This window comes from Mycotypha africana, assembly GCF_025528875.1.
Source record: "Mycotypha africana strain NRRL 2978 chromosome Unknown BDF20scaffold_7, whole genome shotgun sequence".
NCBI classification, from domain to species: domain Eukaryota; kingdom Fungi; phylum Mucoromycota; class Mucoromycetes; order Mucorales; family Mycotyphaceae; genus Mycotypha; species Mycotypha africana.
The window spans coordinates 90384-116574 of record NW_026515731.1 but is presented as its reverse complement, the minus strand read 5'-3'; the positions used below and the strand labels follow the sequence as shown (position 1 = coordinate 116574).

General features: G+C 37.8%; 8 protein-coding genes and 1 non-coding gene across 9 annotated transcripts; 5 read left to right on the top strand and 4 right to left on the bottom strand.

Annotated features, from left to right (window-relative positions):
- The first annotated feature begins 656 nt into the window (after positions 1–656).
- Positions 657–1686, top strand: BDF20DRAFT_876766 (uncharacterized protein). The gene is made up of 2 exons (XM_053081382.1): positions 657–1208; positions 1286–1686. Exons 1-2 carry the CDS (start codon positions 781–783, stop codon positions 1320–1322), a joined length of 465 nt encoding a protein of 154 aa, XP_052934546.1. The 5' UTR covers positions 657–780; the 3' UTR covers positions 1323–1686.
- On the bottom strand, positions 1687–4847 carry BDF20DRAFT_876758 (armadillo-type protein). Its single transcript, XM_053081381.1, has 10 exons — positions 4598–4847; positions 4338–4481; positions 4119–4209; positions 3883–3983; positions 3718–3750; positions 3276–3644; positions 3133–3203; positions 2946–3050; positions 2451–2861; positions 1687–2385 (listed from the first exon to the last, which is right to left on the bottom strand). The coding sequence occupies exons 2-10, from the start codon at positions 4455–4457 to the stop codon at positions 1929–1931; spliced, it is 1758 nt and encodes a 585-aa protein (XP_052934545.1). The 5' UTR covers positions 4458–4481; positions 4598–4847; the 3' UTR covers positions 1687–1928.
- A 2575-nt stretch (positions 4848–7422) lies between these two features.
- Positions 7423–7936, top strand: BDF20DRAFT_876745 (uncharacterized protein; the record flags this gene model as incomplete). The annotated part of the gene is made up of 2 exons (XM_053081380.1): positions 7423–7677; positions 7734–7936. Exons 1-2 carry the CDS (start codon positions 7527–7529, stop codon positions 7934–7936), a joined length of 354 nt encoding a protein of 117 aa, XP_052934544.1. The 5' UTR covers positions 7423–7526.
- On the top strand, positions 7873–8604 carry BDF20DRAFT_584843 (uncharacterized protein). The gene is made up of 2 exons (XM_053075808.1): positions 7873–8467; positions 8570–8604. Exon 1 carries the CDS (start codon positions 8048–8050, stop codon positions 8420–8422), a length of 375 nt encoding a protein of 124 aa, XP_052934543.1. The 5' UTR covers positions 7873–8047; the 3' UTR covers positions 8423–8467; positions 8570–8604.
- Positions 8605–8986: 382 nt separating this feature from the next.
- On the top strand, positions 8987–10716 carry BDF20DRAFT_914045 (uncharacterized protein; the record flags this gene model as incomplete). The annotated part of the gene is made up of 5 exons (XM_053084141.1): positions 8987–9011; positions 9105–9194; positions 9299–9733; positions 9814–10496; positions 10582–10716. The coding sequence occupies 5 exons, from the start codon at positions 8987–8989 to the stop codon at positions 10714–10716; spliced, it is 1368 nt and encodes a 455-aa protein (XP_052934542.1).
- Positions 10717–12413: 1697 nt separating this feature from the next.
- Positions 12414–13310, bottom strand: BDF20DRAFT_822766 (uncharacterized protein; the record flags this gene model as incomplete). The annotated part of the gene is made up of 3 exons (XM_053077737.1): positions 12414–12689; positions 12779–13122; positions 13202–13310. 3 exons carry the CDS (start codon positions 13308–13310, stop codon positions 12414–12416), a joined length of 729 nt encoding a protein of 242 aa, XP_052934541.1.
- Positions 13311–15450: 2140 nt separating this feature from the next.
- BDF20DRAFT_t107 lies at positions 15451–15523 on the bottom strand. Its single transcript has one exon. It is a non-coding gene; the product is annotated as a tRNA-Met (tRNA).
- BDF20DRAFT_988622 (uncharacterized protein) lies at positions 15517–22652 on the bottom strand. Its single transcript, XM_053085280.1, has 11 exons — positions 22168–22652; positions 21226–22008; positions 20630–21131; positions 20440–20520; positions 19967–20356; positions 17386–19866; positions 17166–17319; positions 16990–17085; positions 16333–16907; positions 16108–16260; positions 15517–16025 (listed from the first exon to the last, which is right to left on the bottom strand). The coding sequence occupies exons 1-11, from the start codon at positions 22282–22284 to the stop codon at positions 15748–15750; spliced, it is 5610 nt and encodes a 1869-aa protein (XP_052934540.1). The 5' UTR covers positions 22285–22652; the 3' UTR covers positions 15517–15747.
- Positions 22653–24990: 2338 nt separating this feature from the next.
- Positions 24991–25770, top strand: BDF20DRAFT_876728 (uncharacterized protein). Its single transcript, XM_053081379.1, has 2 exons — positions 24991–25500; positions 25602–25770. The coding sequence occupies exons 1-2, from the start codon at positions 25284–25286 to the stop codon at positions 25607–25609; spliced, it is 225 nt and encodes a 74-aa protein (XP_052934539.1). The 5' UTR covers positions 24991–25283; the 3' UTR covers positions 25610–25770.
- The last annotated feature ends 421 nt before the right edge of the window (positions 25771–26191 follow it).

The window sequence follows — 26191 nt, the reverse complement described above, 5'->3', positions numbered from 1 at the left end:
AGATTCAACAGTTTTTGCGTTAAACAAGAAAAGGTGGATGTTAGCAATACCCGTGTCAAAAAAATGAGAAAGGAATCACTAGTGAGAAATTTTGATCACTTATCATCACATCAGTCCTTATCCATTAACCTACCATCCATCCAACATTCCCTCAACAGCGTTTCTTCCGTTCTAATGGGTGACTCTGTGTTTTCCGAACAACGGTACACCAACGCTAGCCATAGCGTTTCTGTGCACACAGACGCAATAGAAGGCAATGCTACAGCAGCTCCACATTCGACTAGTACAATTTCGGTACCTACTCCTGCTGTATCCTTCGAAACGGAACCTTTATTTCATATTGTTGGTGAAAATTCAGCTTCCCCTTCGAATATCAGTGCTTGTGCCTCAACTACTACTGCCTCACCTGAAGCTCTATCATTTTGCCGTGATATTGATGATGATAATATGGAAATTAATGGTCAGCCTGAAAAATGCACGACTATTACTTTTGAAAGAAACGCTTCTCAATTTTCTTTCATTGCACCTAAATCCACCAAGAGCAAAAATCAGTCTCTTCTCCAACAACAACAACAACAGCAGCAGCAGCAGCAACGATCTACAGCCTTCCAGTTCGTAAACGGATCAAAAAACTCATACCAGTGTCCACAGCATAGAAATCGGGAAAAGAAAGAGGCAATATCAAGAAGAAACAAGCAATATCATTCAGCGCCAACTTTATCGCTGGGTCAACAACAGCAATTCTCCGTTCAAAATATCTCCAGTAATACTCATAACTTAATGTTAAATGTACAACAACAGCACCACGCTTTTGGGCAGCAACATCCTCAGCCGAAACAACTTACTGCTTCTGCTGCAACTGCTAACACTGCTACCACTCTTACTATCACAGAATACTTAGATAGTCTCCGAAAAATCCAAACATGGTTGGTTGATTTTCATGCTTTGTCCGTAGAAGAGCAAAGCAAACGCCAAGAAGGATACAAGAGAGACACATGTCACGGTATAAATCAAATAGACCAACAAATCCATGCCATCCGTCAACAACGCCCGAGGAACCAGCAACAAGTGGAGTTTAGACTTCAGCAAATTGCTAATCTTGAACGCTGTAAGATTAAAATACTTGAGACTTATCATGCAGCCATGACATATATAAAGCATTATCGGCAACAGCAACAACAATTGCAACTAGCTAATTCCGCTCACAGCTATAATATAAATGTTAATACGGCCATTTTCCAACAACAGAACCTACAACAACAACCATGTCAATATCAAAACATACCTATTATCACTTTACACAATCAACAGCAATCTACTGAACACTCTGTGATCAATCCACCCTTGCAACCACTTCAAATGACTACAGCTGCATCTAAATCAGAAAAGAAACCGATTTCCAGATTATATCAACTAATAGATATTAGCGACGAGGAAGATGATGACGACGATGATGACAATGATGCAGAAGATATTACCCGTGTTAATAGGGATACTAAAAATGGCAAAAGTGACAAAAAGCCTCGCTGGACACCTGATTTAAAAAGGATACTTTTCTCGACAATCATAGAACAAAAACAGTTGAGCGATATGGCTAGTTTCAATTGGCCTTTGATTGGTGCTCAAGTAGGTAGGCCAGGCAAGGCTTGCAAGGATCAATGGAGAAGAGCTATACTTCCGAGGCTTCAACAAACATTTCTGAACGTAGATGGAGGAGAGGAACAATAAAGACTATGTAACGTTAATTTCTGTCCTAAAGATTTAAAGCTATCGTTTTATTGTATAATAGAAAAGCAATTTTGTTGTTTGTAAGAGAAAGAAAATAAGTAAAATCTGCAATGAAGAAACAATTATCACTGGGTTTTCCTGAATGATATATATATTATGACGGTATAATGGTTAAATGGGTGTTTTAATTTAAAGTTGGTTTAGATGCAGAGATTTCCCACTGCATTTTCGATAAGTCGAACATCCCCATCTTCGAGTCCACGCAATACCCTTCGCTTATTTCCTTTAGACTGTATCTCTTTAATTGTAGGAAGTCCAAAAGCGCTCGCCATACCACAAATATCTGTTAATGTTTTGCTTAAATCCTCTTCAGATGCCCTTAACAAATTATCCAATTTTGAACAAAGATCTTTTAGACCGTCGTGATGATGTGCGTTTTGAACGGCAGGAATAATCTTGTGAACACCGGCTTCAATTAGTTCTTGAACGAATCTGTTTTTACAGCCTTCGAAATGTTCGCCCACTAACTTGTTAGAGCGCTGAATGAGACTGATGATCCCCTCTACTGTCTTTTCGCATACTTGTAAAGGTGCATTAAAGTAATGGAGTAAAGCGGCTAGTTTGATATGTACAGTCGGAAATTCCTGGATAAATTGCCTAATTACGTTGTCTTTGTTAGTACGGCATCCTGGTTTGAGTACATCCAAATAGCGTTTACTTACGAGACTGTGGCATCACTTCCCAAAGAAATGATATTGAAAACAATCCATAATGCTTCTTTGGTCACTTTCCATTCGTCATTTTTTTGATAATAAGCATGCGTTAAGGTAGGCTCCCAACTGTATGAAACTTCATTATAGATATGTCCAGGGACACATATATGGTTTACCACGTTTATCAATACAAGCTTATGTTCAATGACATGTCGGATCATATCTTCGGGTCCAGCGGCCAGATTTCCGATGATAAGGTAGGCATCTTTGCGAATTTCATTTGGTATCATTGGATCCAATAGTCTTGTGAGACTGCTCAATAGATTTGTCTTTAGTAAGCCATAGATACAGTCGTTGGGTCCAGAGGTGATATTAACCACCGTTCTCAAGGCTGGTACTATTACTTTCGGTTGTTTATACCTAATAGCATGTTATGCAAGTTGTATGTTAGTCTCTGATCGTAGTAGTCTGTAAAAAGAGAGTAGAAAAAGTTTCGTAACATACTCGAGCATGTTTGCCAATCGCTCGCATAACTCTGGTGTTATTTCGTTATGCTGGTGGAATTCCCTAACATTATGCATATTATATAGAATACGCGACAAACCCCAACTGATGCACGATAAAAAAAAAAAGATATTGTCATAAGTCAACCAATTTGAACAACGAGTGCATCTACTGCTGTTTTCATTACCAAACTTCTGCTTCGAACTTTGGATAATCAAATTTGATGTACTTTGATAGAATTTCAAACACAGGCAAGTACTACCATTGAATATGAAAATCTTGTAAATAATTCGTAGTGCATTAGCAAGCTGTTGCAAGAAATATACTTACGCTACTATAATGCTCTGCTACACAGAAACCTCCACGACACATATTCGATAATGCCCACAATAACGATTCGACATTAGCATAATATTCTTCGTCAGGGAAGCGAAAAACGGACTGATGGTATGATATATTATCAAGTGAATCGTCAAATGTTTGATCGAAAATGTCCGTGAGTATTTCAACCATAAGTTGTGTGAACTGTCTATTCATCAATTCCTCACGATATCGTGGAGATTCGCCTGCTATATTTCCCAAAGCCCATGCCACTTGAGCTTTCAGATCAAGTGAAGCGTATGAGTCTCTCAAACAGTTAAGGAGGGCATCAACCAAACCTGCATTAACAATGGCTTCCGTCTGCTCAGTCGTACCAGCCTGATATCAAATAATTAGAGCAATGATTTAAATTATTTTGTTTTCTTCGCTCCCTTGTTTTCCCTTGACTTACAGCTATGTTTGTTATGATCCATGCGCACTCAAACTATAACATCAATAACGACGTTGAAAGATAAACAGGGAGTTAACATAACCAACCGAAAGTTTTTTTTTTTCTTTATATATATATATATATATATATATATATTCTATAATATATAAATATAAATATATATACCTTAATATCAGTATTACTAAAACTCTTCTGTAGCAGTTCTTTAATGGTTGATAAGATATTCAACTCTAAAATGTCGTTTACGCTCTTTTCGTCACTATGTCCTAATTCATAAATTGACCGAAAGGGGGCAAAGAATAATATCAGGATCTCATGAAAAAGGTGGAGTTTGCTTTTTTCTGCTGATGGCATTTTGCAGACCAACAATTTTGGTGGTTTTGGTTCGTAGTTTAGTTTACCTTGTGTCAAATATTTACGAATATTTCGCGCAGATTTATAAATCTTATCATTATCGCATGTTGTAGTCAGGATATACTTCATAGTTGATAGCTGATCGTACAGAATAACATTTTTGATCAGTCTCAAAAAGAAACTGTAATTGAATGTGTATCGAATTCACATTCCTCTTTCCTTTTTTTCTTTTCTTTTTTGTAAATTAGCGATTTAAATTCACTTACAGACTCGAGTTTTATTGAGGAGTCTCCATCACTTGTTGGCTTTCTGTGAATGGAAACATTCGACATCTTTCGACTGATCTCCAAAAGTTCAGCGTCAGGCTCAAATACATCTATAGTCATATTAATTTTGTCTTGAGAGGGTTGCTATGGTATTAGAAGAGGTTTGTTTTTTTTTCAAGTTATCATAAAATTGAAGTGCAAAATAAAGTTCAGTCAAACTCAAAGTCGTAGTAATTATGGTGTGAAGGGCAGGAACTTACAAACGAGGCTTTAGGCAGTTAGCTTTGGCTAGTTACTAATTTCAACAATAGTAGAGAAATGGTTAAGTATGTGATTTCTTGGCAGCATATGGCCTCCAGTTAGAAACGAAGAGGCTGAGATTAGAACCAAATAGTTATAAGATAGTTACTGAGAACTGCGTGAGAAACAGCAAGCCGCAACGGAGTGTTGATAAGAAATAAAGAAAAGAAGAAATGGAAGAAAGGTAGCCTGCCGTCTGTATCTTTTTGTGAAAGGAGGTAAAAATCTGTTAAAAATGTCGTCCTTTTGAGCTTATTTTGCTCAGTCACGTATAGCTGTACTGTTGATAATATATGTCAAAAGACATACGCTCTTTCTAATGTGAAGTAATCGGTTGAAAGCTCTTGTATTAAGAGATGCTCTTTTGCAAGTTCATCATTGTATTTTCAATGAAATGCAATATGTATAAATTGTCATAAATCGAACATTAGCTATTACTTCAGTTGATCAACAGCAAGTTACATACGTACAATTTGATCAGTACGGTACACCCAGCCCCACGACTACAATTATGTCAGCAGCATATGTGTTGAAAAATGTTACGAAAATGGAATATGTAAAATAACATCACTTGATACCCTTCAAACTGCCGGTTTAAGAAATGGACGTCGTATTCTCTTTGCTTTCTTACTGTACAGCTACCACTACTTCAAATAACATATTCCAAATTGCACTGCAACCGTCTATAAAATTTCTTTTTTTTTTTCTATGAAGAGCAACGCCATTTCTATGAAGAGCAACGCCAGTTCGGTGTGCACTCAAACCAGACTATGGGAGTTTTTTTCCTGACAAAATTATAGACCATGCTGTCTGTAGTGAACACACAGAGGGCAGTACACTAGCCGAACAGAGAAGTAAAGAGAGCGAATAAATATACGGATAACTAAGATCCATTGATAAGTTGAGATTGCACTGGCGGTAATAAAAATCTAACGTTACTATTCCATAGTATGGTTAGTAAATCAGTCAGCAAAAATGATAACAAAAAAAAGGAAAACTATAATTGAAACTCGTATTATCCTGTTAATTATCAAGATAAATACACAGTTGTAAACGTGCTCTCATCGAAATGCTTTAAGTTTCGCCTTTGGAAACTTAGTATGCAGTGTCTTCGCTGAAACCCACTTCTTTGATTACTTGATACAACTGTTTTCCAAGCAAACACTGGAAAAAGGACACTGTTTGCGATAGTATTCATTGGCATTTTGACATGATTAACGATGAATTCCAATAATTGGTAACTATTTATTGATCGAGGTGGATTTGTTATAGTAATATGTCGTAAACTTGATGGCCTGATTTATTTTATTCTTTCTGTCATGACATAATATCGCTAAGCTTCATAGGAACTATGGATGCCAGCTCAGCAATCTAATCATTCTTCGAAGCGCTTGGACCTCCATCTAAATCAACTTTGAGCTTCCTCTACCCTTTGTGAACGTCGTTGTCTGTTATCTTCTCATCATTGTCCTATAACTGCGAAATCTTCCCTGCGCTTGTTGAAACTCTTTCAGTATGAAAATGGTTAACCACCGTAAAGTACTTGTTGCATTCAGGTTTTTTGGTTGGTTTTTTTTTTTTTTAATAATTTATCTTTTTTGGCATCAATACGATGTTGCTCCATTGTAATACTTGCTGTATAAAACTCACTTAGAGTTTGAACAAGAAGAGAAAGTCATTTTTCCTAAATTCAAGTTCTTCAAACGATCAGTACGTTGGCCAACTTTCTTGAATAATCAGCTTTATAATTGTCATTAACTGTGACAGATAAGAAAAACTTATTGCTCAATACTAATCAATTGTTTGTCTTCTAAGATAGAGCCATAAAGAGAAAGCAACTAGAAGGTAAATTTTGAAAACTGTCAGTATTTACACTACCAAAGGTAGTACCATCAGTGTGGTGATATTCACTTCTCAATTTATCATTGTGTTGTACTTTATCAAAGACTGGATGCTGAAGGACGTTTGTAGATTATCAAGTCTAGTTAAAGATGAATATATATTATTTCAATAATTTAGATACATTAACGATCATGAATGGCCAAACAGTATCATTACAGTAGGGTAACGGCATTGATTTCGTTTATAGAAGTGCATTTTATCATCACTCAAGTTGTTACACGCTTTCCAACAAGTGGAATGCAAAACACTTTCATGTCGTAATGCTTTTTCATACAATATGTAAACTTCATCTTGTCCCCAAAAACTCTCTAAAACTGGGGCATACAAACAATGCCAGTTGGCCTTACTTTTTTTGTCCCGCTTTAATTAAATATTAAAGCTACATGTCATAATTAGAGTAAACTGGCATTATCAAAAATAGGAATACAGTGTTTTAGCTTCAATTTTACACTTTATACATTTTTTTTGGACAGTATATATTCATAATTTAGATAACTTTAAATTACTTTACGATGAAGTGGTATTGTTGGATTCATTGAATAAATAATTGGAGACAGTATTTTGAAGGTCAGTGGACATTTTTCAATTGATAGTGGCATTACGTTAAAGTACTACGAGACGTACTGAGTATTTTAATGTGACACAGGTCTTATCAGTAATAGATACAGGGTTGTGGTTTACGAGACTTTATTTATGGATCATATGAATTGATCTACGCGTTAAACTGATCCCAGACAAGTTCTTCCACCACGTAGATAACGGTTGTTGTTGTCAATCGTAATATAAAAAAAATAGATGTTGTCAAATTCGAAGCATTTAGACGTCTTTTCTTTGACTTTTCATCATCATCTTCTTCTTCTATACTTTCTTTCCTCATCCTGTAAGCTACTACTCACCATGTACAAAGCCAAAATCTCGCAAAAAATCAAATCGATGGCAGAAGCCCATAAGAATAAAGTCAAAGATGAGTCCTACCGTAAGTAACACATGATCGCACTGCCACAAATAGGTTATAGTGGTAATCCCCCAAATCATGTTTCGTATGACTATGTTGAGTGCAAGGATTGCAAAACACGCGGACATTTCAGCAAGGCAGACCATGAATGCAAGTTTTACAAAGCAGTTTCTGCGGCTGATGGTAAGTATCATGCTCTCACTGCAAGACAAGTTTATGTTTGCTTAACGCAAATTTAGTTGGAAGTAGCGGCAAGAAACGTAAGCAATCAACTACAATCAAGGAAGGAAAGAAGCAAACAACTGGAGATATCAAGTGCATCAGTTGTGACTTAAAGGGTCATTCTACTTCTCGTTCCCTCGAATGGAAAAGTTGCCAAAGGTTATACAGCCCAACTCGAACAATTCTGCAAAGTCTTCAACTTCAAAAAGTTTGGCTTTAAGAGGTAAAACTATAGAAGAACTTCTTCAGCAAAAATTATCCCTAATAGTAAACACACCCCTATTTTTGCTTCTGTCATAGTTTAACCGCTTTGAAGGAAAGTTCTGATGTAATGTTTCGAAACATGGTTAGGTCGGACGGTTTTACTGTAGACTTTTTGTTCAGCCGCAAAAAGAAAACAAAAGAAGACATGATCATTCATAATCACACCTTGACTTTGGAAGATTTTTCTTATGACAAAGTACAAGACAATTACAGACCCGCTTTCCTTGATCCAGGGCGAAGATCTGTCTTCACAGCGGCAATCGGACTAGACCGTAACAAACATCAAGTACGCAGCTGCTCTACCAAGGAATATTATCATATGACCAGAAGTACCAGATACGCTGCTAAAAACATGTTGGCAATTGGCGTTTCGATCTGGAAGTCAACGGGAAGACCTGCAAAGTTTTCTAGAAAACCAAAGTCACCCGCATCAACCACTTAACCCCATCCTCTAATCGCCAGCACGAGGCTGGTTTGATTTTTACAGGTAAATGTCTCCATTTTTATGAAATCTTAAAATTATTACTTAGTTGTCTCAAAAATTTACTTTTTTTGTCTATTTATATTGCGGCTTTGTCTAAACTCAAAGTTAAAAAATTGTAGCATAAAACAGAACATAGTGTGAAATCTTCAATCTTTTATGCCCGTCTGACTTTTAAAATGACATGAACCATCATTTTAACGAGATCAAAACGACTTTTATTTAAAGTCTGTCGTGATGCAGAGCTTCTTGTCTTTGAAAAAGGAATATTTGTAAAAGTTATTCGATTCGATAGCTATTACTGGCACTCTAATAAGTTCCTACTATACAATATTTATGTTGCTATGCTAATAGCTGGTTTCTATTACGAGCGGATCAAACATCCTGTCATCATTTCTCCTTTAATTGATTGGATAGCTGCGACACTAAAAAGTTGTGGAAATCCGTCTTTCCATAATCTCCTAATCTGCACCCTTTTGCTGCATAATGCAGTCTCTCCCTTTCATCTTTTCTTTTCTGGAAAAAATGGTAGACAGAGTGAAAGGCACCGGTATGTACGTATAAAAAAGATTCGCTTGGATCAACTATGGCGATATATTGATATAAGCTCTTCTCTACTTTAAAAACGCTAAACGTTCAACAGCTGTACGAAATATAAAATATGACAACTTTGTGCATTGGCTTCGTGACAACGATTTTCCTGAGCCAAAATTGACTTTAGCCAACTTTACAAGTAAGGATCATCGATTGACGATTACCTTGTCTACTAGCTTTAGAGATCAAATATTGAACTGTCAATGTGAATAATCAACAATTTCTTGTTTCTGATTTGGAAAGATACGGGTCGTGGTATGATGGCCACCGACGATATTGAAGCTGGCGAAGTTATTCTTTCAGTTCCCAAAAAATTTCTTATAACCAACGAGAGCCTGTCCAAGCTATACGGCGTCAAGCATGGACTTTCATCTCAGCAGCTCCTTGCTCTTCACCTTCTTCTCTTAAAAAAGCGACAGGATAAAAGCGAAGAATCCTGGTGGAAGTATTATATAGATTTATTACCGGTTCACTTCGATACTATGCCTGTCAAATATAATCAACATCTGATTGAGCACCTTCCTCAATCATTAAGATTAGAAGTAGAGCAGCAAAAAGCAAATATTCAACGCGACTATATAGCATGTGTAGACTTTTTAAAATCAAGGCATTCACAGTTGCCAGTGCAAACTCCAACAACGATAGAATCTGAAGAATACGAATGGGCATGGCTTTGCGGTAAATACAGTAAACAATTGAGAAGGGTTAAAGATAAAGACAACTTCATTGTATTAATCCAAAGCTTCTATTATTTGAAGTCAACACGCGTTGTATTCATATGACCAGAAAGAATAATAGACTCGATAAAGGGAATATAGCATTGGCACCCATGCTTGACTTTCTCAATCACACAACAGAAGCTAAGGTTAGTCTGCAAAAAGATACATTTATTTCGTGCATCACTTCTGAACGCCAACGCAACATTTTACCCTATCAGATTCAGAGCGAATTTAATGCGAAAAAACAAAGCTTTGAGATCAAAACGTTGACACCCTATCGCAAAGGAGAGCAAGTGTTTATTAATTACGGCCCTCATGATAACCTTGCTTTACTGAAAGAATACGGCTTTGTCATACCAGAAAACAACTGTTACAATTTTGTACAACTGGATCACGAAATATGGAATCTTTACAATGAAGTAGAACCAACAAAACGAGGCATCACGATAAAAAAAGAGATTTTAGAAGGATCCGGATACTATGGCGACTACACTATCACCGAAGATGAGATATCGTTTCGTTTGTTGGCTGCATTACGTTTATTAGCTATCAACGGAACAACAGAGCCAGGATTTGACAGAAAAGTGATGGACTGGCATGATGTTGTGATGGGACAGGCGGAAATGATCAGCACCGAAAATGAACGAAAAGCTTTGGTTATGCTGCGAACTGTATGCGAGAAGCTTTCCAAACAAGCAGATACAGAACTTAGTATACTTACTGTAAGTGCAAAATTGCTTCTGATCGAAATCATCAACGGAAAACCGAACTGATTGTTATAACCCAACCTCAATGCTGTATAAATAGACATTCAATGAGGACTTCCCTGATATAGAGTCTCATCCATTTGCTTTGTTCTTCGTACGTCATCTCTGGAATGAAGCTAAAGATATTCTGCGCCACGCTTTGATGTATATAACAGAAAAGTTGGCAGAGTTGTAATTATTGCATATAGCTTCTTTGCTTTTCATTTTTATAGCGGGTTTGTTGACTGTAAACAGGCCGTTGTAATGTATATATGGATTATTTTTGTCGCTGGGGCGTAAACATTGCGTCGAAGCGAACTGTAAAATAGTAATGTTATCAATCTCGCTGCTGGATATACATTTGCACTCGAGCATTCGTATGCGACGATACTTTGCGTTGGAGCCGTATACCACGAACAAAATTCAGATGCCTATCTTCATCCTAATAAATAAATGTGAACAACCTTAGTGTTGAAATGCAATACTAGACCTTATATCTATATGTTCTTGAAATAGCCACTGATGTATGAGGCGCTGTACTAATTGGGACGCTAAATATTTCAATTCTCAGTACGGTAGTAGCGTTCGTTCAAGAAACGGACAAGAGCAATGCTAGATTTGATGAAGAAAAGCATCTGGAGTTTTTATTTGTATGGTTTACGAAGATTGTCCCGAAAGTAAGATATTGACATCTATAGCACGTCCATAGCAATAAGATACAAAACGCTTCAAAGAACATAATGGTCATTGCTATGTCAGTTTGGGAGGAAGAGATAGAGCAAAGAGCTTTCGAAATGAATTGCCGTAGCAAAGATTCTGTTGCCAGCTAGTCTACTGCAGTGCAGACATTTTGAAGATATTAATATGTTAAATGAGATACTGAAAAGTTTAATTTTTCATCCTTAACAGCTATTTTTTGAGGTTATAAACATTTTTCGTCAACAAGCTTACTTCCTTTTCTTTTCCTTTAATTTACCAAATTAAAGTATGAAGCCTAAATTGATAGTGTTGTAATAGCCATTTTGTTGCTCCTACTGGGCTGAGGTTTTCTGTATTTGGATATTTCATTTCTATCATAAGGTCTACTTTATCAAAGTGATAAAGTTATATAAGTAAGTAGTCAATTGCATTAGCATTCTTATCACAAACAAACATAGTAATAACAACGATACCTTCTGTTGTTGAACATTAACCTTAGACTGAAACTTTTCAAAAGATAACTAATGCAAGTGTTCTGGCCGTTACAGTATCAATTCAAAACTCCTGCTGTCCTTTTTTAGATTGTTTAGATGAAAAAGAACAGGGATCACTTTGTCGAACTTTCCTAAACAATGCGAGATGTTGAAAGCAATCCATCATCCATCTTATGGTTATACGTTTTATAGGTTGAGCCCCTATATACTTAGATAAGAAAAAAAAAAGTACTCATGTTGCCGTAGAAGGGACAGACATTGGAAAGGAAGTCAGAGGCGCAGCAATAAAGCAACGTATTTCAAATGAGAGTAGTGCGTACATCAGGAAGAGGCAATGTGGTGATTAATTCAGCAACAACTGTTGTAGATAAACAAGGATAACGATATTGAATTCGATTCACAAAGGAAATTCACGAGGATGGGGAACTGTTGAATAATGATATCACCGACATGGTTAAAAACTGTTGCTTGTATTTTGTATGCAGGAATTAAAAGCTATAATCGTTGGGAGGACATCCTTTTAATAATGATTTATTCTTAGAGGATGTTTCCTACTCTTTAGGTTTCTGCTTTTGCAAAAAGCCTGCATAATTTAGAATATTGTGTGTAAATAAAGTGAAGAAAAGAGGGCAACAAAGTCGACCAAAGGCTGCTGAGGTATGATGCGGAGAAAAGGTGGCCCAAGTACATCCACCATCATTTATTCCTGCTTTGTCTTCTTACTTTCAGGAGCCTCGGCTGCATCTTCCAAGTCCCGTTTCTTTTGGGGTTGTGATTTCGAATTAATCGCTTTAAAGGCATTGAACTGATATTGACGTTTAGAATTCTGAGACGCGTCTTTGTATTGTTCTTCTTTCATTTTCATATAGTCGGGTCTATACATCAATTCAATGTCTTCGTCTTTAAACTTGATATTCTTGAGATCAGCAACGGTTTTAGCTTCCTCCTCGGAGCTAAATGTGACATAGGCGGAACCCTATTGTTACCAAAAATCGCAGAGAATGTGATATCAATAAAACTTCCATATCCTAAAAAAAAAACAATTGCTAGGTGCTATCATTTTACCTTGAATGTTCTAGGCTTCACATCATTGTTATATTTTAAACGGATACATTTTACACTACCCTTTTCAGCGAAGCAATCCTCGATGTCATCTTGTAATTTGATTAAAGCTTCTTTAGGATCTTCAACGCCTGGAGCCATATCCACCAAGGGAAATCCTTTTGCATGAATTGTACGTGCCTTCAGGTCCAATTCGACTGGTTCAGTCTTGCGACGAACCTTTTTTTCACTTTCATCAATTTCAATGTCGTCACTTTTGTGGTTTTTCAAGGCTTCAACGACAACTTGCAAATCCTCAGTGAGTGACTTCATTTTCTTAAAATTGGCCAAGGTAGTGATTGGGATCCCTAATTACATGTTGTAGAGCAAACTAAATAAGGATCGACGAGGCTTTTATGACGCGGTTGAAGATTTCAATGAACTTACAGTGACCCGGGTTTTTATCGTGAAGGGTCCACAAAAACTTGTCATAAGGTAAATTATAATCGGATAAATAGAACTCGATTTGTTTAACGATTTTTTTTTGCAGATCCATTTCGCTTGACATGGTTGTTGGATAAAGAGATCAGAAATATCCAAAATCAAAAAACAAAACAAAAAAATAGAATAAATAAAAATAAAAAAGTTTGAACAGGTTTAATGACTGCTTTTGTCAAAATGTGCCCCACAGATTTTCGTGTGACAACTGTTGACAGGTAAACTTTCGTTATTGCTTCTCGAGCACGATATCATTCCTTCACTTTTTGTTTCATTACCAACTTTTGTGGTGTATTTCGTTAAATATTAGAGAGCCGATTTGCCAATGTTGATCTGAATATCCATATTTGTTCTGAACAACGCCAATAAGTAAAGGTTATAATTATTGACATTGCGATCTTCCTCAAGATACTTGTTGTGGGTAGTGGAACCGACATGGTGCCTCTGGAAGCCTTTTTAACAATATCATAGATTACTTCCATGTATTTGGTGAAGGTTTACTAGCTAGTATAGAGGACTGTGCTACCACTGCCACCACTGCTACCACTACTCCTTCATCTGCGGCTGCACGATGTGCGGCAAGCCCTGCGTTGGCAGCTCGGCAGGTAGTGGACATGATTCGTTTGGAGAATCTTCGCGATACTGTACTAAAGCGCGAATCGACGAGAGGAATAGAATAATCATGTCCACTGATCAATCTCTCGGACTATCGACCTACGCCCAGCGCTACCGGGATTGTGTGGATAATATCCCCACTGCTCAAGCGTGTCTCTACCACCTCTGTTATAACCTTTACCAGCAGTAACAACAATATTGTCGGCAAAATCAACTATTGCAGTTCTCATTTGAGAACTATATCTTGCTCGACAAAACGTAGCAGAAGAGCAAGACAGGCGAGATTTTTAAGTCATGTCGAATATTGAAGCAAAAAAGTCATTTCGACAATGCAACTCTCTGATTTTTTAAAGCAGATTCATATAATATTTGCACAAGTAATAAAATTTCCTCTCATTTTTGCTAGTTGTAATCTTTTCATTGAACTGGTTTGCTATTCAGGACTGTATATGTATATTTATCGAACTGAATGATAGCTTCAGGTCGTATAGTTCAGGCTACTCTGAAATGTCTCCTGCAAAATCTTTTTGTCCAAGCATCATTCTATTTGAACCTTGGGTTTATTGTTTTATAAAAGAAATCTTTCGTTCATATGAACACAGTTTATGAAAGGTCGTTCTTATAAGAGATGAAAACTGCATAAACCTTTGCAATCCTAGCAAGAGTATAGGGGTATGAGGTAATCTTTTTCGCAATAGACGGCCTCTGTAAAGATGCCAAGACATGCAAAAACCATTCGTAATAACAGTTGTTTGTTCGATGGATGCTATCCAGCTTAAAGTAATGGAGGATAATGATATTTGTTCAAACTATGAATTAATGTATCGTTCGCAATCAAATATACAGAAAGCTGACATGTCTCGTGACATGTAATATGATTTATTCAGTTGGATTTTCGCACCTAAAACCTTCAAATGCAAAATTAAATTTCTGGAAGCTAATAAACCGTATATGTATACTCTACGAAATAAGTAGTTTAAAAACTCATGCTTATCAATAACATTTCTGATACCTATAATATGACAAATATTTAAAAAAGTTCATAATTCGTGGACGTACCACTTCTTTTTATAAAAATTGCCTCATAAATAAAGCTTAGGACAAAAAGTTGTCTATGCTAAAGACATATTCAAGATGCAAAGTCATTTACCAATAGGCTTGATACCGGAAAACAATATCTCTCAAAATATGAGCTCTTGATTTATATTGAGGTGTCTTATATTTGCAAACATCGAGTCTTCTAGGTATAATTACATACTTTTTGTAGGATTGATATTCATCGGGTAATAGTTAGTATAAAAGGTTGGGTTTTTTGTCTCTGATTGTCTTGTAAAGACACATAAGAAATCATCTTTACGCCTGAACTATTCTTCAAGGACTATATCTTTAAAGATAATATAATTCTTATATGAGATTAAAAACAGTCTTAGCTTAATTACTGTTTCTAAGGAAATTTTGTAGGATTTTCATGTTTATTTATGCTTATTTTAAATCATTTAGCAAAGTAATTAGCTCGCTTGTCCCAAAACCAAAAAATACACATATTCTTCACGCACTACAACATAAGTAGAATAAAAAGTAAATGCCTCCGGCGAGGCTCGAACTCGCGACCTTCAGATTATGAGACTGACGCTCTGCCAACTGAGCCACAGAGACATTTTGTTTTTTTTTGAGTTTATTAAAATATACATATAAAAAATTATAAATTCACGTGATCAGTAAAAGTTTTCGATTGTCAAAAATTTTGCTGCGGGCTGGATCAGGAAATCGGCGGGTTAGCCACATTCGAATAGAAGTTACGGATAGTATTGAAACGGTGCCTTGGTAGAATATCAGAATCAAAAGAATTTATTAATTTTCGAATGTATTATTCAAATGTTTTAGCACGGTAGAGTGCATAATAAAGCATAATCATCCCTATGGGAATAGAGCCATACAGATTTATATTTAGCATCAATGAGTTTTTGTACGGCATGCTTTACTCTAGTAAGGGTATCTCGTTGGTTTGTTCCTGCGTGATCCAACAATTTTTTGAATCCATCGTCTTGCCAAAACTTAAATTCGACCATAAACCTGATAAGTTCTTTGGGAAGATCAAAAGCAAGGACTTGAACGTCTCTTTTCATATCATCCATAATAGGCGTTAGGTGATTTATAGCTAGTCAGTAAGTAAAAAAAAAAAAAAAGGAGTGCTTATTAATACTGGTTAATAGTGAGTTATTTCATGTGCCGGATCCTACCTTTATCCACCAAAACACTTTTATGTTTATGCTTCATCTTTGTACGCTCTTTACCACGGCCTTCGTTATATACAATATTCACATTGAAGGCTGTCTTTTTCTGATCTATACCGTCAGACTTTGACAAATCATGTAAAAATGGATCATTTCGACCTATCCGAACAATCGAGAAGAGGTTAGTATGTGATTATTGAATGCTTTTCGCTTTCAGCTTCAGATTCGTACCTGTATCTGTAGATTCCTTTGTTTTAATGTCATGTTTGTTCTTCACTTTGGCTACAGAATCTACCCGCATCTGCTCGCTAATTTCGGAGGATAACCACATGCATAGATCTGCCTTACTCACTTCTGTTTCTGTACGTCGCAACACGTCTTTCACTTTGACAGTAGTCGATTCTGTCGATTTATTCTCTGAATTTCTATGCTTCACTATAACGATCCAATTGATACTCGCTTTTTTACATTGTGAGACCACTTCTTCAGGCGTAAGATTGTCTCCATCATCATATTGATATTCGGCACGGATGCCATGATTCCATAATTCGCGAACTATCTCTAGTCTTTCCTGTAAAAGAACTTTTCCAAAACTAGCAACATAGACGTCGCATTTCTTGGGTGCCCATAAACCAAAGCTTCTCATCTTTTCATTCCTTGCTTTCATTAGATATTTGACCTGCTCAGATTGGTATATATCCAAATGACGAATCAGTTTTTGAACTGCAATATTTACACCAACAGCTTGTAGTTTTCTATTAGCTGTTGCATTCGGATGTGAGAAATGTTGTATCAAAAAGTCATATCTAATGTATACATGATGGTCAGTACAGCCGTGATTTAAAATGACCTGGCAAGCAAACGCATAATGACTTTTTTAATTTTTACCTTCCACCAATAGCAAGGATATCTTTGCGCTTGGAATCAATGGTATCTATAACAGTTAAAAATATGATTCCATTCTTGTAAAAGTGATTGTTATACCTGGTCAATTTGCAAAAAGAAAAAAACTGAGTATATGTTGTCTATTTCAGTGACAGTTGTTAGGGTTGGAAAATACTTACACTAATAAAGGGTTGAATATGATTTTGTGGCGAACCCCCATAAATTTACTCACTGTTGTTAAAGTACGTAGTTCATTGACATAGTCTCTAAACTTGCTCTTGTAATTATTGGGCAACAGGCTTTCAACCTTTTTGCCAATCGTATCTAATTCACCTACGCTCATACGATGACATTAGTACAATGAGGATGAATAGATCCGTACGCTTGATGTAAGCTTACCCTGAATATTAAACATAGAAAGCTCGTCCAGCACACTTCGCTGTAAATGATACTTCAACTTTAGCAGATTTCTCACACCTGAAAAAGAGGTAGAACCGCCTAAACTAGATAATATGACCAAAACACCTTTTCTGATATCAGGCGGAACACGACAGTTATCCAATATCATATCCGTAATACCCGTGTGATTCACCATGAAGCAGAAGCCACCCTTTTTATACGGGGGTAAATCTTCCAGTACTTCTTCCACTACTTTGAGCACTTCGGCATCAGGCACCATGGGAGATGTCTTTTTATGAACAATGTCAAAGTCAGCTGTCAAAATGGCTTCTGGTTGACCGCCGCTGGGGTTTTCTCGGTAAACCTTATCGAACGTGAAGCGCTTCATTTCGGGAAAGCCTTTTTGACGTGATATGAATCTGGCAAAGGGAACGGTCTGATCATAAGGAAGCTGACTCAAAGAGCCCTGTGCATCCATAAGATAGACGGGATTTTTCCAATTCAGGTGATATAAATCATTCTTTGGTATCAGCAAAGGAGCCGAGACGGCAATAGCGCCATGGCGCTTGAACACCTTGGTCATTTGTTCTCGAATGCAATCGTAAAAGATATGACTGAACGGGTCAAAAGGCAATTCAATGTTGGTCTGGTAGTCGTAGGTGAAGTCTTTGTGTCGGTCGGCTGATTGTGAGAACATGGCAGACATCAGTTTCCCGTAGTAAGGTGTATTAGGGTTAGCAATCGTACGCACGCATTCTTTAATGTACTCATCTTCCAGCTTGGGCGGTAAGAGGTCGCTACGAAGAAGCTCAAAGCTGTTGGGACGATCTTTGGGCTGGGGCGACAGCAGAATCTTGATGATTTTCTTTTGATGGACATAGTTGGCTGGAAAATCATCAGGAAATTTACCGTTCCTTAGATCATTGAGCACAACGACGCGTTGCATGCCTGTGGAGAATTTGTAACACATTTCAAAAAAGATGACACCCAGGGAAAACATATCGACCTTTTGATTGTAGCGCATCCCCGATGTAGCGCCGGTCGTTGGGTCAGGCATCACTTCGGGTGAAACATAGAATGTGGTACCTACACCCGTCGTCATACTTTCTTCTGCTCCTATATGAACACTCGAAGCGGAATAGCCTGTATAGCTAGCAGCAGCACTTTCGGCGGCAGGGCCGTTCTGAGAGCTCGTATTGTATCGCTCAAAAATGCGAAGACTAGGGTTTCGCGACAATGCTATTCCATCCACCAGCGTTTGATTTGTCGTGGCAAGGCCGAAATCTCCAATCTTGACATCGTTGTTCGCGTCCAAGAAAATATTGGGAGGTTTCAGATCACGGTGGATCATGCCTTGTGAGTGTATATGCACTAGGCCTTCCAGAATTTGGCGGAATAAACGCCATCCTTCCTGTTCGTCTATGCCTTCATCAATCACATCGCGCAATGTCTTTTTCTCGCAATATTCCATTTGAATATACAAAACACGGGTTCTTTGTTGCTGCTTCTGACCACTACTGCCACTTTTATCGTTTGATTTTTTCTTCAAGTGATTGACTGCTTTACGTGCTAGCGATTGTTTTTTTGTAGACACTGTGTCCGTCGTGGTGGTAGTGACAGCACTCGTTCCAGTTGCATTATGACTACGCGTCGTCGAGGTGGTGGAAGCATGTCCAAACGAGATGAAATCATCCGAATCATCATCGTCACCTGTGGTGCCGTCGTCATGCGTGGATGAGGCTTGTCCCTCCTCCTCCTCCTCCTCATCACTTGTACTCTCGATGTCATCGTCGTCGTCCTCCTCATCTTCCTCAACAAATTGAATAGCTGAATAGCTCCTACTTTGACTTTTCATTCGACGAACAGACATAAAATCACGGAACTGCTTTTTGTAGGCACTGACATCGCCGTCCTCCTCCTCTTCTTCTTCTTCATCGTATTCTGAATCTGTCTCGTCTGTAAAGTCCTCTTCGTCTGAGGTATCCTTATAGCTACTACTACCATCCTCATCTTCAAACCAAGTTGCAAAATAGCGCACAACATATTGATGGTGTAGGCTGGATAAGGAATGCACTTCTCTCAAAATTTTTCTCAAGTCTTCACTGTCCCGAGGATCCAAGCGTACCTTTTTGATAGCATACAGGCGGCCGTCTAAACGGTTGCGAACTTTAATCACCTCGCCAAATCCGCCTTTACCTAAGAATTCAATCTCTTCGAAATCATTCTTGTATCTGGAGGTGATGGGTGATGCTCCACTCGTTGACTCTGACGTGGATGGATGCTGTGTAAGGTAGTTCGTAGGATGGCCAGGATGATAGGTGTTTTGCTTATTGTTATAATGATCAGGTGGGTATAGAGATTTATTGAAATCAGGTGCCATAGACTGTTCGTATAAAGGTCTTGTGGGCACTTGGAGTTTGTTGTTGTTATTGTTGTTGTGAGCATGGTCTAATACTTCGTTTGAGCTGATAGGTGGCACCACTAATGACAAGAAAAAGTATTTTAGTCACTTGCAATGGGGGGGGGGGAAATAGAGTAACCAAAAAAAAAAAAACAAACAAAAAATCACACAATAGCCTACCGGTTGAAAAGATGGGTGAGGCGGCTGGTTGTTCTGTAAGCATGTATTCGCCATCTCCTTCAAAGAAAGGGTCTCTCATCAAATCGATAGCGGTAGGACGCTTCTTCGGATCCGGTTCCAACAAACGTTTTGCAAAATCAATAGCGACGGAGGGTAGATCAGAACCTGCTGTACGTAAGAAAGCCTCAAAGTCGCCAAATTCTTTCGTCACTTCGACGCCCCATAACATTTCTATAAATACCACACCGAGACACCAGATATCATTTTTTCGGCCATAGACGCCTGGTCGCTCGCGCAATTCAGGCGAATACCAAGCGGATATGGAAGAATGATTCTGTAAAGCGTCACTTTCATGTTCCTCCTCAATAAAAAAATTAGACTTGTTGAGATCTAATGAAATGCGTGGGGGTTAAGAACGGTTGTTATTACGCAATGAGATGTTTGTGAGCTAGAAGGACGGGGTTAATTTTTACCATGCAGTCGCTTGTTGTAACTTATGTCGGCTAATTTGACAGATTGATGATTGCTGCAAAAAATACTATTCGATCTGATATCTATGGGCCCCATGAGAGGGTTGGGAAAATAACAGTTAGGATGACATAGCTCTTTCAGATCAACAGAGAGAAAAAAAAAAAAAAAAAGAAAAGTAGGTCCGTAGGTTACCTTTGCAGATGAAACCGTTCAAATGTACGTGATTCAACGCCCATAATAGTTGCTTCATGTATTTACGGACAATCGCTAATCTCAAGCCGCCTCCACACTTTTTGAGGAGATCATATAAGCTTCCACCCTGTTCATACTCCATCAACACGTAGAGAGTCCAAAAGCTGCGATCCATACGACTCCTGTCCAATCGAGAATCATACGTCTGCAAAATATGAGGGTGTTGTAGTGTACGTAAACGATCAAGTTCCCTTTCGACGTCCTGAAGTTTTCTTTTTCCTGCCTGAGTTGAATAATACGACCCTGATACAGTCACTTTCTTCACGGCGAGTAAGCTGGGTAGGACGAGATTGTCTGTTTCTTCTCCAGTCATACTGTCGTTATGGTTGTTGTTGTTGCCATCTCCAGTTATTTTATAATTTGCAGGTTGTGCCGAATGCGTTGTGCCAACCACTCCTTTTCCAATGCAAGGACCCAAAACTACAGTATGAAAACAGATTCTCTTTTTTAAAAAAAAAATTAAAAAAAAAATAAAAAAAATCAGCATCTCAGCCCGCTGTTTCCTTTCGTTCCTTAGCATGTGACGGGAGACTTACGGTCGGTATCGTGCCGCTGTTCTCTTCTTTCTCAATAGGCACAGTAATTAAATTCTCGAATCGAATCAGACGAATATCGCTACTTTCCAACTGATGATGAAGTGCGTCGATAGAATTTTGCAGGGTGCTACTGTTACTGCTGTAAGGATAACGCGGGTGATGATGATGATGATGTGAAGAAAATCGAGGATGAAAATCGTCGTCCGAGTCATTCACAACGGCTCCTAGTACTGAATCGGTGTCATCTTCATCTGAGTAATCGTCTGGAGAAAAGCCGAGTTGACGTCTTTGTTGTTGGCGAGCCGCTCGCGCTTGGTTTCGTTTCCTTTCTATGTCCTGCTGAATTTGCTCATTCATCCTATCCGACTGTATACGAAGCTCCGCCTCCCTTTCCTCTCGTTGTCGAGCCAATGCCTCTAATTCACGTTCTTTTTCCACTTTTGAATCCTGCTCATTACGTATCACCATCTGTTCATGAAGGGTGAGTTTGGATGTGGCGGAAGGAGGTGCGTTGTGGTTGGCAAGAAATGCACGTACGTGATCGCTGAGATCGTACATCATCTCTTGACCGATCAGTTGTTGTGCTGCTTTTTGCAAAGAGAGTTCTAATTGACGAACAAGGAGTGCGTTTAACCCTCGCTGATTGATCAGGTGAAGTTCGGGTGGTTTGTTGGGATAGGATTTAGGGAATCGCACTTTCAGATCGACGGTTGTGAATGCTTCATTTTCGTCAACACCAAGAGGACATAAATGTAGTATAAATTCTGGATCTTTATGGGTTACCTGGAAGAAGGAATAATGGATAGCATTCGTTAGTTCAACAGTAGAAAAAAGAGAGAAAGAGAGAATTCTTGCTTTAAGCAATCATCTCATTGTTCCTTCCCGCCCCCCCCCCCCACCTCATTTTCATTGCTTCTAGAGCGTTTCTTTGATTCAGTTTACCTTCCATGCTGTTTTCTGTTCAACTTGTCGGAAATCATCCATAAAGATAGCTTTTAAAGCTTCAATTTCGTTTGCTTGTATTTCTTTGAGTTCTTCAAAATCAATGTTGGCCTGCATTTTTCTATTTTTTTTTTTTTCTGTTTTCTCAAATCAAAACAAAGTAACAGAGAAAGGATGAGTAGGTCTCGTTGACGGGTGTTGTATTGTTCTGTTGAGGTTATTGTTATTGTTGTTGTTGTTGTTGTTGAATGCTGTATTGTCAAGAAAAAGATTCAAAACATGAAAAAGGAACGGAAAAGAACAAAAGTTATTTCTCCATTCCGCTGTTCTTCAAATAATGAATAGATATACAACGACGGGTAGGGACACTAAGAAGAAAGTTGAAAAAATGTCAATGTTGGAGTCGATGTTGGCCCAGGATCTGTAATGACGACGAAAGACGAAAAAGAAAAGAATAAAAAAAAGAAATCACCATTGTTCTAGCGGTACTTTTTGAAGCATACAAATAAAATACAAGTGGAGCTCTAAATTCCAAACAGTAAAGTTTAGTCATCTTGACCTTATTTCACTCGTTTTCTGGCGACTAGCCCATTCCACGGTTTGTTATCATTTTCATTGTAGATGTTAAGTATATTGAACATTTTCAATCAAGGAAGTCAATCTATTTAGACCCCTATGTACCGCGTCTTGATGCATGAAAAGTGTATCTATTTTTTTGAAGAGATCAAATAAAAATAAAAAACAAATGGACACTCCTCTTCTTCAAGCCATTGTGCTTTCAAAAATTATCGGAAACATGCACGACAGTGATGGTGACAAAGAGAACGAAATACAATTATCTGTCATGGATGCTTTGTCGGTCGACTCAGAAGGGCAATAGAGGTAGGTTGACTCGGCCATGATGCAGTTGAGAATGCTTTGAATGCCAATTTGAAAACCCACTGTGGTGTGCTAAGAATGGATCCAAGATGAATAGTTAATGTATGTTCTATGAAAGTCTATTATTATCGCTTATGTTGTACGGGTCAATTGTAAACAAAGAACAGTGTGACTATTTTGAATAGAGGACCCAAACGTCTGATGAAGAAATGGCAATGGACAAAAGGGAATCTAACGCATTGGATAGTGGTGATTGACTGACTATTCATGAATATTTCTATTGACTTTGGGCTTTGACAGTTTTGGACGTAGAAAGGTTTCAAATTGAGAAAGAAGTGGTGGATGCCCTTCTGTTGCTGGGATATTGAAATACAATAGTAGAAGGGTTATATGTTTAGGATGACATTAAAATAGAAGCAGTAAGTTGACTCACTTAGATCCTTTGATGCTTGAGCCTTCCCTTGGCTTTGGTTTCTACAATCATGAGGGTGGGGGGCGCAACCGTACGTTTATATCCGTGTTTACATCCCTCAAAAAGGAGATACCGCATACCAATGGAAAGACGATTGCTTCAAAGGCAAAACAAAAGGAACCAAGGGTGGTCTCAAATGAATAGTAACAAATTCATTCCATTCAAGGCACCAAGTTCTCTTTGAGCGCGTAAAAAGTAATTTATTCTAATGATTATTGATAGCGTGTTTAGTGATGTGAGACTGAATGTACTTTGCAAAGACTTTGTTGGGTCTGCGTTACTAGAAAAATTCCTTTCAAAAAACAGCAGCGGTGAGTCCGGCTAGCATGCGAAGAAACAAAAGGACAGATCACGTTTGAAAGAAACCTTTAACCATTGACTTCAAAGGCCCATCCTTACGGAAGGAGGAGGGGGGTTATTCTGGTAGATACAATGTATTTTAAAAGAGAATTTTAAAGCCAAGGCATTGTTCTCAATGGTGAACTAAATCACATCATGCTAGATGCTCATTAGAAAGAGTCCCAACGACTGCTGTTTTTGTTTAATGAGATGACGATAGATAAAGATGCTATATTACAATGACTACTTCTTAGAAGCATAGTATAATTTGGTATTCTATATTTTGACCAGTAGATTCTTTTTTTAAGCGGGAGTATCTTTTTCATCATTGCTTATAAAAGTTAAATGTTGTGTTATTGTGTAGCATAGTGTCAGAAGACAGTAAAAGGCCCATTTTAGTTTACAGAATATGGCAGTGACGGGAAACGTAAAAAGGAACCAAAAGAATGACGTTGCGTTTAGTTTCAACTCAATGTCTTGTACTGACAACAACAGCCCTAATCGAGAAGACTATTTAGAGACGATTCAAGTAAAAAGCCTCTAGTGACTCACAAAAGTGTGTTTATCCATGTTTCCTAAGTCTTTACTATGAAAATAACAAATTCAAGACGAGTGAATAACTAACTATACATTATAGAGAAGCATTCAAAGAGCTTTTCGTTTGATCTTGAAATTTAATTGGTCGCTCCCTTCGTCATCCTGTCAATGAGCGGATCTTGGAGATTTTGCATAAACATAGTACCGCTTTCCCTTTTTTACCCCACAAAAAGGAAAGGGAGACAGCCTTTTTTTGGCTTTTGCTGAGTTATAAACTTGACTTTCGCTCTCGGGTGCTTTTCCACGTTCTCGGCCACCTTTGGTTTGGTTCGGTGCTGACGACTTTACAGACACCGTTGTATTCAGTTATTAGCACTATGGATGCTGCTCTCTTGAGTAGGTAAAAACGACCCTAGATGCCGATAGTGCTTGTACAAGTTCAAAGAAAGCATCGATGGTTTATTTTGATAGTTCCAAAAGAAGCAAGTGGGTGGGGTGCACGTTACACCAACAGTAAATTTTCCTCAGGTCCTTTGAATATTTAAGGAAATAGAGGATTGTCCATGCCTTTTACTTGATCAAGCAATAGATATACTTTTTTTTTTTTTTTTTTTTTTTTTTGTCTCTGATTGTACAAAAATTTGGATTCGCGAATGTATTTTTCACATACAAACAAAATTGCAAAAAAAAATAAAAACGGTTCTTTTTTTTTATTGTTCATAGAATAGAGCCCTTTTTTCTTCTTCTTCATATTTCTTTTTTTTTCATTTTTTGATTTAGCTTTTTCCAACCAATCAAAACAGCCAGAGCTAGATTCACTGTAGTAAAAGCCCAAAAAGCATCTGTATTTCCCGCTCAATTCAAAAAATATATCCAAAGAATCACAACAATGACTATCGTGACATTTTCAAATACAACGCTGCGTTTGCACAAGTCAGTTCATGCCAGTACAGCTACTACAACTGCTTCTCCTTCTGCGAGCACCCGTACGAGGAGTCATGCCTCTTCAACTGCATCATCACCTATTTGCCACGCCCGTGGAAAGAATTATTGCCTTGTTCACAGGAGATACTTTGAGACAAGCTGGTGCCCTGATTGTAGTCGTGGTAAATCACTTAACACACATAGCCTTCATTGAGGAGATGCCCATCCAAAAAAAAACCAAAAAACTAAACAATACGACTATTTTTTCAATCTTTTCATATAGTGTCCTAAACCGTTTCCCCTTTTATGAAAACAACGGAATCAGTAGCATTTTTTCGCTCCGTTCTTACCCTATAACTACTTGGTTGTAACATATGACGAACTTTGATTTTTATACCATTTCCTTAAAAATATTCATTATGCTTTTTTTTTTTTTTATTATTTATCTTTTTATATATCACATGTTTGATTAATCTCGAACTCTCTTTTTTCTTTTTCTTTTTTTTTTTTTTTTTTCCCCTTTTTAGAGAAAAGCATGTTATCCTTTTACCTTCTTTTGCTTCCTTTATGATGGCTGTGTGTGTGTGTGTGTGTGTGCAAATTTATGCGATATCCCATTTTGACTTCTCATTTGCCCTTTTTCTGCCAATAAAAAAAAAAAGAGGAAATAATATACAACAGCTCACTCCCCTTTATCACAGAGGAACTCCTCTCTTTGTTTCTCTTTCTTACATTGTCGATCCTTGCCTGCCCCCCACACTGCGATAAAGTAGCGTTGAAGAAGCGAGATAAGCGCGCGCGCTTATCGATAGAAAGTAATAAACGCATTGTTACACTTTCAAAAACAAACTCATGTGAGATTCTCTCTCTTTC